General features: G+C 43.6%; 4 protein-coding genes across 4 annotated transcripts; 3 read left to right on the forward strand and 1 right to left on the reverse strand.

The window, feature by feature from the left end:
- Positions 1-3039: 3039 nt before the first annotated feature.
- On the reverse strand, positions 3040-3702 carry N7478_010754 (major facilitator superfamily domain-containing protein; the record flags this gene model as incomplete). Its single annotated transcript, XM_056926968.1, has 1 exon — positions 3040-3702. One exon carries the CDS (start codon positions 3700-3702, stop codon positions 3040-3042), a length of 663 nt encoding a protein of 220 aa, XP_056774016.1.
- Positions 3703-4986: 1284 nt separating this feature from the next.
- Positions 4987-10458, forward strand: N7478_010755 (uncharacterized protein; the record flags this gene model as incomplete). Its single annotated transcript, XM_056926969.1, has 8 exons — positions 4987-5156; positions 5221-6085; positions 6136-7799; positions 7865-8215; positions 8289-8906; positions 8988-9846; positions 9917-10225; positions 10288-10458. The coding sequence occupies 8 exons, from the start codon at positions 4987-4989 to the stop codon at positions 10456-10458; spliced, it is 5007 nt and encodes a 1668-aa protein (XP_056774017.1).
- Positions 10459-11715: 1257 nt separating this feature from the next.
- N7478_010756 (uncharacterized protein) lies at positions 11716-12696 on the forward strand (the record flags this gene model as incomplete). Its single annotated transcript, XM_056926970.1, has 1 exon — positions 11716-12696. One exon carries the CDS (start codon positions 11716-11718, stop codon positions 12694-12696), a length of 981 nt encoding a protein of 326 aa, XP_056774018.1.
- Positions 12697-13850: 1154 nt separating this feature from the next.
- On the forward strand, positions 13851-14258 carry N7478_010757 (uncharacterized protein; the record flags this gene model as incomplete). Its single annotated transcript, XM_056926971.1, has 2 exons — positions 13851-13919; positions 14061-14258. 2 exons carry the CDS (start codon positions 13851-13853, stop codon positions 14256-14258), a joined length of 267 nt encoding a protein of 88 aa, XP_056774019.1.
- Positions 14259-15815: the final 1557 nt, after the last annotated feature.

A 15815-nucleotide genomic window follows, 5' to 3' on the forward strand; every position in this document is an offset into this window, starting at 1 on the left:
ATAAAATATCTTAATTAGTAGATTCTACTAATTACTTATATATACAATAAATTCTCTAATAATATTCTAATAGCCACTTTTTTATCTGTATATAAAGATAATATATAAGTATATTCCTACTATATAAAAATAGATAATCTAATAATATCTATTATAGTCTAGATCTATTTAGATTAAATCAAAGTAAATATATCTAAATTAACTAAATCTTCTTATATTTAGTCGTTAGGATATCTACTACTTTATCTTAGTAAGCTAATAGACTTTATATTTTTTTGGATAGTTTTGTTTATCTTTGTTTAATTCTTTAGTAATTTATATATCCTTAACTATCTTTTAAATCCTTAAAAGGTTCTATTCAGCTATATATTCTAGATATTAATATTATCTCTCTATAGATACTTCTAATATTAAGGGTTTCTCTAGAGTAATAAATAGAGAATACTAAATATATTAGTATAAAGTCTATAGTATTAATAATATATAAGCTATTCTATCTTTTTACTACTAATATTGGTTTATTTATATCTTTCTAGATAATTATACTTCTATTTAGATCCTAATAGAACCTACTATACTCTATTTAATTATATAAGATTATATTTATATAGAATCCTAGTATATACTATATATCTTTAAGATATAAGTAAACTAGAAGTTTCATATAAGGATTATTACTTATTATTATAACTTCTCTAGTTCTAAGGATTTCTATATATATATCTCTAGTTTTAATCTTACTAGATTATAATAATAAATATTTAAATATTATATAATTATTATAGATATAGACTAAGGCTCTAGAGTTAATAATCTAACTTAATTATAGAGGGCTTATCTACTTAATTAGGAAATAAGATACTATAAATACTATCTTTTCCTAAATATATAATTTTATATTACCCTTTTTCTTTTTTTATTATATCTTCTTAATTTAATTATAATCTAATTAGCTTATCTTCTTAATATTTTCTTATACTTTCTTAATTATATCCTTATAGAGTTCCTATCCCTCTAGATAAATAGTTTTATTAAGATAGAAGTACTTTAAGAAATAATATCTTAGTAATCTATATAGATATCTCTATTTCTTATCTAACTACTTCAGCTCTAAAGCTTTCACTTCTAGCTGATTATTTAGTGTTGTAAATACTATCTTTGATATTAATCTTTAGGATATTATAGATAGGTTAGTATAGTAATATTAATAGTCTACTATTACTTTATAGAATTTAATCTTATCTAGGTATTTACTTAGCTCTTATTTCTAGTCTATATAGAAAGTATTATCTATATTCTATATAATATTAAGAAAGTCTCTAATAGTAAATATATCTCTAAGTAAATAATCAGGAATCTTTATAATCTTTCCTTTTTTAAATAGGGAATCCTATTAGATAATCTACTAATTAATATTAACTAATTAGTTAGATAATCGAATTATTACTCTTTATACTTATTAAAGCTCTTATTAGTAGCTTTCTAGCTTTAGGTAGAATATTTTAGCTAGTTTTAAAAGTTTCTCTTTTAGTAAGTCTTTATCTATAATCAGATAGTAATATTTAGTAACTAATAATCAGGTAATAAGACTATTTAAATATATTATTATTTTTAAAAGCTTTATATATTTTAATTTAGATCTTTTATAGATCCTTATCTTTAAATCCTATACTTAGTTTGTGATTTTAAGTCTTTTTGTTTTTTATTTTTTTTTTTTGGGTCTTCTTCTTATTATATTAGATCTTATTATTAGGTTTATTAGGATTGATATAGTTCTATATTCCTTCTAAATTTACTGTTAACCTAATATATCCTATCTAGACTCTCTAGTATACTTTTAACTAAAGCTTCTAGTCAACTAGAATTATTATAAACTCCTCTCTATCTAAACTAGCTATTATAATCTATATATTTTCTATCTTAGTTTAATTCAATTCGACTAGGGTATATAAGTAGCTAGTGAATTTTGTTTATAGTGATTGCTTTGCGAATTCAGGAGTAATCTAACCCATTTACTTAATTATAGCCTATCTAAATCGTATAGAGGTATATAGTTAGAAACTATTCTGAATATCCAATTCCACACAATAATACCAGGCTTATAACTGTCGGATAGGGGCGAATATATATAAACTAGTATAACTAGATACTATTCAGAGAGGGTTGTTCTATCTAGGTACTCAATCGAGTTAAGCGATCTTGCCTGATTCGTATAGGCTAGTTGTATAGCCCATACGTACACTTACATACGCTTTACATACAAAAACAGTAATATAGGATCTAAGCCCGCGCTGAATCATCAATCTGTAATAGGAAAGGTGGTAATCTTCTCCTGCGGAGTTCGACAAAATACGCTATTGCAGCACGGTAAAATCCAGCTTGTCAAACTTGAGAAGAAGGGAAATTAGGAAGGCAAGCGCTGCCCCAAACACATTCAGGTAAAACACAGTGGCAATACTCTCTGTAACTGCGTTAGTGATCTGAGCAGGAACAAGTTCGGTCAACGTCGCGAACAGGCTACCTCCTACGCCATCAATGGTACCTCTAATTTCGCCTAGAGGAATGTTTGGTAGAATGGGCGATATCTCCCCTGTGGTATGGTTGATCAAAACAGATTTGGCTATGCCCAGCGACAAAGCCAGACCACCCATCTGCGCGTAAGAGAAGAAAGCCGTAACGTCCTTTCTTGTCGCTTGTGGACGCTTCAACTGGTCCACGGTATAGCTAAGCTGAATGACTGGTCCGACGCCGAAGCCTTGTATAACGGTATAGCCACAAATCGCAGCCCTGGATGTGTGTGTGTATACCAGACAGTAGGCCGTTACTAATAAGGAGTAGCACACTAGCCTAGATGAACCAGCACTTGTACCAGGGAAATTTGGGTAGAAGCCCCCTGCTGATGCCAGCACTGACCACAACAGATGCCACAAATGGCAGAGTATAGACTGTAGAACGCATCGAAGAATCATATGGCACAAATGGAAAAAAAAGCAGAAGTGTACAGACGGTGTCGACGATGTCAGAGATTGCGACAATCGTCTAGATCCATAAGCCGATCATTAAGGGGTCCTTGAAGAACTGCACTGGAAAGATTCGATCCACCGTGAGAATGTGGAGTTTTTGCTGCAGAGCAAAAATGATCAATAGCAAAGCAGTAGCAACATAAAGTTCAATCATCTGGCTGCTATCCCAGCTATACACAACGCCGCCAAACCCTAGCATCGTCACTATAGACACGACAGAGCCAAGAAACAGCACAGCACCAAGATAGTTAAATACTTTGATTACGCCCATAACCCCCAGGGATATACTAGGCGGCGCCGAGGGTATAATCCAGATACAAGCCGGGGCGGTAACGGCGGCAACGCAAATGTTGATGTAAAAAGTCCATCTCCATGTGGCAGGCGAATCAGCAAACGCAGATCCGATAATGGGGCTAAGGATGGTTCCCAAACTCCACGCCATACCAACAATATTGAGATACTGGTTTTGTTCTTTGGCAGTCGTCATTCCGGTGATCATGCTTATGGTGCCGACGTAGATTCCGGAGCCACCGGAGCCAGCCAGAGCACAGCCCGCGAAGACAGCGCCAATAGACGACGCTGAGCCAATAACCGCAGATCCTACTTCGAAGATAAGCAGGGCGGCGAACAAAACAAATTTTCCATTGAGGAACTTGTTGATTGGAATATCAATCTGCATGTATGCCGTGACAGCATTTTTCTTCGTGGAGGACAATGTAGTATTACACTACAGTATTATGGTCTATTTGCACCGAGTGGATCCTATAGTTCCCCCAAGTGACCACTAAGCCGTAGTGCTGATATAAGGTGAACTCGATCCTCTACGGCATGGACCTCAAGAGGCACCTGATATGGCCTAAGTAACGTCTTTTGGTAGCCGCCAAAGGAGGAGAACTCTGGAAAACAGAATCTATAACCCGAAGCATCAGTTCTTCGATAGTGTGATCACAGAAAAAGGCCACGTCTGGGCCTACCATACCCGCATCCAACTCATAACAGCATGAGCCCCCCTCTAACTTGGAAAAAAAGCCGTGCATACTGAGCGACTTGGCACTCCAAGGTGGAGAAAGGAGTAATGTCCAGCCAATTATATAAAGTGGGCTACTTTGAAGGTTCGCCTTACCACTGCAGAAAGCCTGCGGCGGCCTCTGGGAATTGTATCTGTAATGTAGAAGCAATGTAATTCAAAGATGATCTCGCCATCTAGATTATGTTAAATGAGCCGTTTGCACGCCAGACTGACAAGTCACTGCCTGACATGCAGCCGGATAATGCCTCGTTATCGTTGTGCAATAAAGCAGCTCAGAACGACGGGCCAATCAAGTCAGGCGAGCCGAATGAAACCCCGGTTCCACTGTGACACTATCGGATTCATCTGGCGAATTATAGCAGGCGGAACTGTGGCCTTTCACCCACCCCAAGTGACAATTCCAAATTCTGAGCTTCTGTAGTAGTCCATCTGGTGCCCGCGTCTTATTCCGGTCTGCTTGCTGTCTGTCGTTCAGTCAGGCAATGACTCAAGAGTGCCCGTGCTGAGGAAACCGAACAACCCAAGCCGTAAGCTTAAAAACGGTTGAGATGCGGCAGTGTGGCGTTGATTGGTGCTGCGATACCCGCGCTAAGATCACCACCCATGGATTGAGAGATCAAAGGCTTGGCCCCCACGGAGTGCCGTACACGAGTCATGGTGGCCCTCCCGCGTCGCGTGCGTAGATCACTAAGACTTTTCACCCACCGTCCTCCCCGTGATCCACATTCCGGTCTCCCCGAAAGCAGGTCCAAGCTAACTAGATGGGTATTCGTGATAGAAATGGCCGAAATTAGCTAAATGGACAAGAATAATGGGGAAGAATAATGGGGCCGAAAATCCACGAATTCCCCATCCCCTTCTTCAACCCCGCTTCTGTTGTTCATCATTTCCTCACACAGGTCTCACGAGAGGAAGAAATCTGAGAAGCAAACCATGGCTACCAAAAAGGAAGCCAAGGAGGCTGTAATGGGGATTGCCAAAGAGTACGGTTTTATTCAACCCAGCTCTCTTGACGAGATCAGCCGAATTAATCCCGCACTTCGACGCGAAATTGAGGAGAGCATGTTGGCCAAGGACAAGAAAATCGCTCACTCAATCATCACGTAAGACCATGCAATCTTTGAAATGCGCACAAAAGTTCAAGACGGCGATCTAATATGTGTGTAGACTTGCCAAAAACATCTACAGCAGCAATGCCCGCTTCGTCTTCGAGCTGCTTCAAAATGCCGACGATAACCAATTCAGACGAGCACGTGCGAGAGACGAATTGCCTTTCATCGCCTTCCATGCCTTCCCCGACCGGATTGTCATCGAATGCAATGAAGATGGATTCACCAAGCAGAATCTTTCGGCGATATGCTCCGTGGGAGAAAGTACCAAAGCTGCGTCACACGGCTACATCGGGGCCAAGGGGATTGGATTCAAATCAGTGTTCATCGCGGCATGGAAAGTTGAAATTCAATCAGGAAATTACGCTTTTTATTTCAAGCACAATAGAGAAGACCTTGGCCTTGGAATGGTCCTCCCCGTGTGGCAGGAGGTCGACGATAGAGGACCTGATTCCCTGACTCGCATGACCTTGCATCTTCACCAGAATGGGGACTCTGATGAGATAGAGCATCTTCACAAAACTATCTTTGAACAATTCATTGCTTTGGAGGAGACATCTCTCCTTTTTTTGAGGAATCTCAAGGAGATACGGGTGTGCTTCTATACTGCAGATGAGGAACTTCAGGAATCGAAGAGATTCTATCTGGAAGGAGATCCTTCTTGGAAGGTTTCCCTCAATGTGGAATCGGTGGATGAGAAAGGCGAAGAGTCCGTTGAGGCGTCTGATTACTACGTCATTCGGTATGTGGGAACTGGACTCCCAAAGAGTGAGAACCGTGAGGCTCCTGCGACTTCAGAAGCGCAGGAATCTTCTGCACGGGCAGAAACTGTTCTCGCATTTCCCGTGGACCAGGAAAATTGTCCAATCTTGCAGCCTCAATCTGTTTTTGCCTTTCTCCCTATAAGGAAGACTAGTTTCAAGGTTGGTTGCTGACTTGAGTTACAGAGCGAGCAATGGCTAACTTGTCACAGTTTCTCATCCAATCTGACTTTGATACGAATGCTAGTCGACAGGATATCTCCGAGTCTTCCAGGCGAAATCTCAAACTCCTCGATCATATTGCCTCGGCCTTTTGCCAAGCAGTTTCGTCTTTTGCTTCTGATGACAACTTTGCATACAAGTGGCCGGCATATCTTCCGTCATTTGAAGAACCCGCTGGGAAGTTCTGGGCCTCTCTTCCCTCCAAGATTAGTGCCCAAATCTCACAGCTCCCCATCATATGCACACGAAACAATAGGCTCAAAAGAATTTCCGATACAATGATACCAGCGATGTACTTCATGGATGGCGATGGGAATGTTTTGCTTGATCATGTCGACGTCGATCCTTTCATTTCAGCCAGATACTCTAGCCCTGATCAGAATCGTCTCAAGCCTTATGGACTGAACATTTTGTCAGCTGCGATGGTCATGAAGCTTTTGAAAAAAGATCTAGGGAGCCCACTGTCGTGTATGAAATCAAGAGACTTAAGTGATGACATTCATAGCCGAATGGCAAAGCTTCTTACCAGATTCGCGTCCATGCCATCTGTCAGTCCGACTCTTCGTTCACTTGAGCTGCTTCCACTACAAGATGGAACCTGGGTTTCGCCAAACTCGAGTCGCGTCTTTTTCCCAATCACCCATGGAATTCTCATTCCTCAATCTCTTGGCTTTCAAACACTAGACCCAATTGTGACCGATAATGAAGATCGTAAGGCCTTTTTTTCAAGCATTGGGGTCGAAGAGGTGGACGTCTTTCTAGCACGAGCAAAAGCTTTTGAGAAGCTGACGACGTTTTTTATTACAAAGGAATCCAGGTCAAAGGATCAGTTGGTCTTCTTGTATCTGACTCAGAGATTCTTTCGACCGGAAGACAAGCAGAAAGATATTCTTATATTTTGTGAAGATGGAGATTTGAGACGGCCGAGTCATGATGACTGTTACTTTCCCTCAAACCACCTGTACGGTCCAAAGCGACTTCTGGGAGCCACGGATGGACTACCAGGTATGCAAGTACCTTTTCTTCATTCAATTTATCTCAAGGACACCCCAGAAACTCCCGATGACAGCCATCCGTCATGGCGCCGTTGGCTGCAACGGGACATTGGGGTACGGGCGAACCTGAGGGTGATTGCCAAGGGTGGGCAAGGTCTCTCTTCTGTCTGGATTTATCTGTCTGAACACCGAGCGGATAAGCTATTTGGATTCCTGAGATACATCTGGCGATCTCAAGGTGCATATATAAATGAGGACGAGACACGGAAGCAGTGTCTTCGAGAAACGGATGCTAGGCGGCTCTGTCGGATCGACCTTCCAGCAGCATGTCAACTTCAGGAAGCATACCTGCCATTTCCTAATCTCATTGAGCAATATGCACAGTTTTCAGGCACATACATTGCCTTCCCTTTCTTAACCTTGGATGAGGGCTCAACCATGGAGGAAATAAGTTCGAATTGGCTTTTCCTTCACACTTCACTCGGTGTGAAAAAAGATGAGGATCTTGGCTTCTTACTCGACATCTTGAAATGGCTGAAGCTTTCGAATGACGACCCGAGCGATATCACTAATTTTCAGCATGTCTTCAGCCTCTATAGTGCGATACAGTCCAAGTTGGTGGGCACCAGGGATAGAACTGAACTGAGAGAACGCATTAAGTAAATCGCACACAGAATAGTCCTGTTATCACATGTTGAAGAAGCATGCTAATTGTCTACCCTAGGTCATTTTTCCAAAGCGGTGACTACATCCTTGTTCCTGAATGTCCTGAAGCTGGCGTCTGGGATGCAACCTGGACCGATCCCGATTGCTGCTTATGGGAGGCTCCAAAGAATCTGTATAGCATATATTCAATTGAACCAATCTACCGACACGCCGTCGCCGATGAGAGTCAGCTATCGTACATCTCGGCCCTTCTCACGGAGACCCTGGGAATTCACTCAGCATCTTGGACTGATTTGACAAATGAGTTAGCCGCGTTCAGGCAGGCGGAAAGTCAGGACTTTGCTTCAATATTCGCTGTCTACAAATACCTACGTGACATGGGTATTTTTCTTTTTCTTGAAGACTTCAGGTAACTAGATTTTCCACAATCTCTGGAATTAGCCTATAGTCCAAACATTTTAATACTGATAATCCGTTCCTAGGCGCGAGTTTCGCGAGAATGAATTGATTTTTGTACCTGGGGAATCCGAGTCCAAGAATGGCTGGTACAAGTCTTCGGAGTGTTTGTGGTCCAGCACCACAAAGATCCGCGGAATGGTCACAATACAGGAGGATTATGAAGAATTGAAAGAGTTCTTCATTGACACCTTAGGGGTTCAAACGCTAACTCTCCAGATGGCCTATAAGGACCTCCTAGAATCAAGCTCTCAAGTAACGATGGACGAGGTTATATCCAAGATTTGGTGTTTGAATGCATTACTTTCGACAGATGATACTTACGTGGACCCAAGGCCACTGTTGCAAAAGTCGATTTTTCCCGTTGTCTTCCCCGATGGCTCATCGGCCCTTTGTTCAGCAGATACTCGCTTCGCAATTCCAGATCGAGAACATTTGGCTTCAAGGTTTCGGGGAAAGATCAAATTGCTCGACTTCACCCAAGAGGAAGTTCGTAGCCTGAGACCGTTCTTTGACTGGGCAAACCTTTCACATTGCTACCTCTCTGCCTCTGTTAGAGAACTAACGTCCATCTCTGGCGACACGACGCCATTCAATCCATCCCCCACACGTGATATAAAACACAAAGCGCATGCCATTGTTCGGTACGTTGAAATTCTACCAGTTGATGAATTTTGTATCTGATTCTTCTCGTCGTGATTAAGTGTTGCGGCCACATTTAATAGCCCAAGATATCACGCAAACGATGCGGAGCTTTACGAACTACTTCGAACGGCTAACATTGAAGTTACGGAAACAATTGTCACCCTTTTGCGCATCTCCCAGGGCAGTACGCCAGTTGACGTCGAAGAAAGAATCGCAAAGCTACACATTTCAGAAGATGCATCTCTGCTTTCTATCTACCTTCCCAGGGACAGAAAAGCCCAAGAAGTTTGCTTCTGTGATCTTTTACCCCGAAAAGTTGTTGATTTGCTCATGAGGGACCCAGTCACACAGATCCTTGAACCTTTCGACGACGAAATGGTGAGAGTAATGATCATGATTTTCGGTGTCCACCCTGCTGCTTTAGATCTCGTACTGGACCGTGAGGGGGTAGCTGAAATTGAAATTGTCAACGAGGACATTCAAATCGATGATGACTTCCCTTCCGAAGCCTGGGATCAGCCCGGCACCAGCGACAATGAAGATCTTGCACGATCAACCAGCGCAGACACGTCAATTTCAACCCCTACCCTTCGAAATGACCAGCCCTCAATTCGAACCGGGGATAGACAAATCATGACGGCATTACATTCGTCTAGCCTCGGTTACAATCGCCCGGTGCCGATCTCTTCGCTTAACAGCCATGCGCCCGAGGAGAACGCGCACTACCTACGTTTGTTGAATCATGTACTAGGATGGGCGCGGAGAGCTTCCTTTCCCTCGAGTGGGGCATTTGACATGTCCCAGCTGCGCCGGACACTGCCGAGGGCAGAGATTCCTGGCGATTACGAAGGATTTGATGGCCCCGAAATCCGAAATGCCTTTCGCTCTGATAGCCAACTTGAGCGAGACAAGAAAGTGGGAGCTGCGGGCGAACTTTACGTAGGCTATGCTTCCCATTCTTCTTCCCATATCTCCTGCTATGTTAAGTGAAACTGACGTGTTATTGCAGGCATTTGAGCTTCTCAGCGGGATGACGCCGCCGCTTCCGGGTTGGAGTCAACAAAACTGGCAAAGTACAATTCGACGATACGTGACGATTCATCCTGACTATGCTACGATGGCTCCTTGGTATGGGAGAGAGACATCCGATATTGTTTATGATGATACCGAGGGTGCATTTACTTCCTTACTCATCAGTCATGGTTACCTCGAAGCCGATGAATGGGAAGACAGACGCCCAAGGTATTTTATTGAAATCAAGACGACGACAGGGCCATTGGGCACTCCATTTTACATGAGCAAGCGTCAATTTGAACGGGTGAGTGACCCTTGCATGAAACTTGGAAAGAAAATGAGGAGATATTTTCTAACGCAAGGCAGATGGGTAATATGCATAACAGTCACCATTCTTCTGACGTGTACTTGATTATTCGCGTTTTTGACATACGTGGGCCTGACATTGGGATGTGCGTATATCTTGACCCTGAACAACTTCGCTTGGATGGGGGACTGGTTTTTACCGGTGAGACATGGTCAGTTGTTCCAGGATAGCATGGCCGTGGTGCATTTATCTTTACTCTCACTCCCGAATAGATTATTCGAAAAATTTAATGGGGTTTACATAAGGAAAAATCGCTGGTCATTCTTGTCGATTGTGGTTTCGCATCCCCTTTACGTCCCAAGTTTCCCTCCCTGGCCGGTGAAACTCAATAACAATTTGTTTTCAGGGTAGAAGCTTCCAAAAGTATGTCGTAGCAACATAGACTGCTAGCTGATTAGCAAAGGAGATCAGAGTGCGCGGTTTGGCACCTCGATGTCGGCTTAGCTCATCCTCATGCATGTAGAAATCATGAAGGGTTCGATGGTACATGAGGGGGTTCTCCGGGGCTAAGATTAATTAGCTAAGCTGCATTCAGCTAGACGAGGCCCCATGTGGAAGATTTCTAGCATATGATTGACTGTACGGGTGATCTGATACTGGACGATCTGGTGGGCGCGAGAGGTCTAGGCCTAAATCAGCGTTAAGACGGGGTTGTCTATTGCTTGGCTCAAGCGGGGCTCGAGCTTTCCATTGAAGCCCAACAACTCAGGCAGTAAGCCTCGGGAACAAAAAAAAAAAATTTTTGGAGTTTTAAGCTGGGGCCCGACTATGGTTAGGAGGGGGTATTGGGTTGGACCTACTTCAAAGCCAACACCCCCCTTGCCAAGACTTTTTGACGCGGAACACCCCCACCCCCCCCTCCTGTTGGGCCCCACTATAGTTAGTACTAAACGTTTGGGGGCCGGTAGGTCAAGGCGGCATTGATTTACTATTGGTATCCCTTCTAGTGGATGTGGGTCTACAAAATCTGAGGTTTCGGTGCGGCGCGCCCCGTTGCTGATACAGTAGAAAAGACTTCCCCGGGAATGGGACTTTAAGGAAGGTCATACTAATTAAATTTCTCTGCTAATAACTGCTAAATGTTTTACACAATAAGTTGGATAATATGAGTGTATTCCAAGCCTAATCTTGATATTTCTTTACTTCGATGGGATGGAGAAGACGGCTCTTGCCAATAGCGTCTCTTCTATAACCGCCCGCTGCTGCACGTCGTGTTTATTATGAGGCTGAGCCTCCTCGGTTGGCAAATCTTTTCTCTCTGCCTTACCGGGCTTCTTTCCTTATTTTAAGTTTCCTCCACTCTCCTTTTGCTCATAGTGGTATAGATTGTCCTAATTATTTAGGTCTCTATTGCACACCAGACGTTAGGACTTTCGAAAGGTTACGCGGGTGGCTATTTTCTAGGCTTTTTGTCTCGGGCTGAAGCTATGTCAGATCCTACGGGATACACCGTGGGCTGGATTTGCGCCTTACGCGTGGAATATATTGCCGCACAAGAGTTTCTCAATGAAGAGTACGGCAAACCGAGCTTTGTGTCGCCAAACGATGCCAACGACTATACGTTAGGCAGGATGGGTGAACATAACGTTGTAATCGCTGTCTTGCCCGATGGTGAATATGAAACAGCTTCCGCGGCCAGTGTAGCGACGAGCATGCTCAACAGTTTTCACAACATCAGGATTGGCCTCATGGTCGGGATTGGTGGGGGTGTACCAAGCGAGAGCCACAATATTCGTTTGGGCGATGTTGTGGTCAGTGCGCCTCGCGGCGGCGAGAGTGGTGTGTTTCAATACGCTTTTGGCAAGTCGATTCAGGACCAAACTTTTCAGCATACGCGGTTCTTGAACCAGCCACCAGCTATATTACGCGCTGCAATGGCAGGGATTCGAACACAATACGAGAGAAAAAGGCATCAACTGGAGGAGGCTATTGACGACATTCTTGAGAAGAACATGAGACTACGTCGGAAGTACAAACGGCCAGAACCGTTTGAGGATAGGCTGTTTCTTCCTGAAGTCATCCATCACCAAGCAGGCTCTGCTATATGTGCGGTTGATCCTTCAACGTTGGTACTACGGAGTGAGCGGGCCGACGACGAAGATAACCCTGCTATTTACTATGGCCTGATTGCTTCTGGCAATCAGTTGATGAAGAATGCTTTGATTAGGGACCGGCTTGCCGCTGAAGAAGACGTTCTCTGTTTCGAAATGGAAGCCGCTGGGCTGGTGAATACTTTCCCATGCCTAGTTATCCGGGGTATCTGTGATTACTCGGACTCACATAAGAACAAAGAGTGGCAAGGGTATGCAGCTATGGTGGCAGCTGCATACGCGAAAGATCTTCTGCAGAGGATTCCTCTTAATAGAATTGAAGCCGAGGAGAAAATAAGTGCTGTTGTGTCTGGTTAGTCTAGCGCAGTCTTACAATAATTATGTTAGCAAATATTGACCTGGGCACTACTTAGAGGGGCTAAAAGGCATCCGACATTGCTTAGATCAAGCATACAATCAACACAAGCGGCACCATAGCGAACAGAAGGCAAGGTTCTCCACAGATCAGCAGCGTCGTTGTTACCAAGTGTTCAAGATCGTCAATTACGCGGAGCAAAAGAACATAAACCCAAAACGAGCTGGGGGAACCTGTCGATGGGCTCTCCAGAGCTCTGAATACATCCGTTGGTGGGAGAGCAACTGCATTGACCTTCTCTGGGTATCGGCTGACCCAGGTTGTGGCAAGTCTGTCCTAGCCAGATCAATAATCGATGAATCCTTAGAGACCTCTCATCCATCTGTGAGAATATGTTACTTTTTTTTAAAGACAATGATGAACAAAGAAATCTTTCTACGGCACTATGTTCGGTACTTCATCAGCTATTCAGCCAGCAGCCTAATCTATTACAATATGCCATTCCGACCTGGGAAAAGAATGGGGGGCGCTCCGACATGAAGTTGATGAGCTTTGGCGGATCTTAATAGCGGCAACATCAGCTGACATATCGTTTAAGACTATTTGCATATTCGATGCACTTGATGAATGTCGTGAAATGGATCAGCACCGATTAATTGAAAGGCTCCAAGCGTTTCATCGCCAGCCATCTTCATCAATAGGGGAAACCTGTTTGAATTTCCTGGTCACCAGTCGTCCCTACCATCATATACAGGATCACTTTCGAGCAATAACCGATTCTTTCCCATATATACATATTAAGGGGGAGGAGCAGAATGACCAAATACATGAGGAGATTGATCTGGTGGTGAAGATTCGGGCGAAAGAACTAGCTGAGGCAGTGCCACTATCGCCAGAGCTTCATCATCGAATCGAACAGCAACTGCTCCGAATGAAACACCGTACATATCTTTAGCTACACCTAGCCATTGATGATATCCGTACTACCTTTTAAGACAGCCTCCGGCCTGCGGAGGATTGGATCACGCTGATACCGCATTTTGTGAATATAGCATATGAGAAAATACTCTGTCGAGTGCCAGCCGGTCTAATAGATAGAGTCAAGAAGATCCTAGAGATCACCGTGGCGGCACGGCGTCCTCTGACAATAAGAGAGATGGCTATGGCTTTAGGAATCGCCACTAGCTCAGGATCAACAACAACAAAACAGGCTGGGCTAGATCCAGTTAGTTTAGACAGCAAGCTTCGGCGATAGTGTGGCCTGTTTGTCTTTACAAATAACTCGAAAATCTATCTCATCCATCAGACCCCGAGAGACTTCTTGATTCAAAAGAAAAGAGCAACCAATATCAATCTCACATATTAGAGCAGCTTAAGGGATGCAGAAGGCCAGATGGCCGATGTCTGTTTGCGATACCTTTTGATGGAGGATTTAGAAGACGATAATAGCCAATCGAGCAACCATACTCAACATCTCTTAGAATACGCAGCGGTATATTGGGCCGATCACGCAAAGCAGATAGCTTTGACGGTGGACTACGAAGTAGCCAATCGACTACATTAAGTATATAATATAAGTAGAAAAGCGGTTCTTAATGTGGTTTCCTATTTTTTGGGAGACAGCAATGCCGCCATACTCACCCGCCGTACAATCAATAAGTTGACTCAACCTGGCAGCATTTAACGGCCATAAGCAGGAGGTTCATTTCCTGCTTGGTGTTAAAAATCACGGTATCAATACGGCGGATGATACAGGAGCAAAAACTTTGTTTTGGGCTTCACGGAACAGACACAACCATATCGTGCAGATATTGTTAGAGCGAGGAGCCGATATCAATACGCACCTGCGGTGGAGGATACGAAAATGCACTACAGGCAGCTTCTAGAGGACACGAGAAAATCGTGCAGATACTGTTAGAGCGAGGAGCCGATTTCAATACCCAGAGTGGACTCTACAGAAACGCGCTTCAAGCAGTTTCTACAATAGGACACGACCAAATCGTGCAGATACTGTTGGAGCGAGGAGCCGATGTCAACACGCAGGGTGGATACTACGGAAATGCACTACAGGCAGCTTCTTCTGGAGGACACGAGAAAATCGTGCAGATACTTTTAGAGAGAGGAGCCGATGTTGCGCTCTATGCGGCTTCTGAAGTACACGACGATATGGCGCAGCTGCTTCTAGAAATGAGACTGAGTACCCTATCCGTCCCCTTTTCAAAGATATTGAATGATCATCAGGCCTAAAAAATACAGTAATCAATCGAGTGTGATTATATTTCCTTCACCACGGTAATCGTGCGATGTTTTTCTCCATTGGTAACTGTTATTGGAAAAGGGCAGCCTTTCCTGATATCGGGCAGAGTAGGTGACCATCTGTGACAACATATATACTCGGACGACATGTACGTGTTAGTGCCATGATAATGTAAATTGCTGAATTTCACAGCGCTTTCAAGGGTTTACTACCAAATTGTCCCTACAGCCAGTAAATTGAGGGCCGTACCTACCGGTTGGTTCTTAAAGGCCAATTCCATAGAAAGGAACCTAGTCATGTGTATCACCCAGTGCTCGAGGGACCTAGATAATCACGCAATTCAAATGTCTAGCACCGTAAAGTTGGAACCGCAACTCCCGGTATTAAATACCAATCGATACCTCAAGCATTCGCTTTTTCATTGATGCCTGTTAAATAAATATTCACACTAGTGCCTTGGCAGTGGGGCCCGAGAAACTAAAAGCAGTCTGTAGAGAGGAAGCTGATTTCGCTATCGACTGTACTCCGTTTTTGAAATACTGTACAAAGTTTGATTTCAGAATCAATGGTGGGCCTATCTATGATTCAGACACTTTTGGACTGCTGTACCATTCTCGCATGTTGCCGATGGAAAGTTTTGGCTGACTCACCGTTACTCCTTGCTCCCCGAGTGCCCTGCTTCTGGGAACCAAGTCCGTAATTCGAGGAGCCAAAAGGTTCCTGAAACATAATGTTACGATCCTAGAGTGATGAATCCCAACGTAGTAATGGCTCACGCCAGAGCGGTGGCTCTCATCGGAGTGATGGCTCTTATTGGAGCGGCGGCTCTTACCGGAACGGTGGCTCTTATCGGAGCTCTTCTCC

The sequence above is a fragment of the Penicillium angulare genome (assembly GCF_028827245.1).
Source record: "Penicillium angulare strain IBT 27051 chromosome Unknown utg000008l_segment0_segment0, whole genome shotgun sequence".
Lineage (NCBI taxonomy): Eukaryota > Fungi > Ascomycota > Eurotiomycetes > Eurotiales > Aspergillaceae > Penicillium > Penicillium angulare.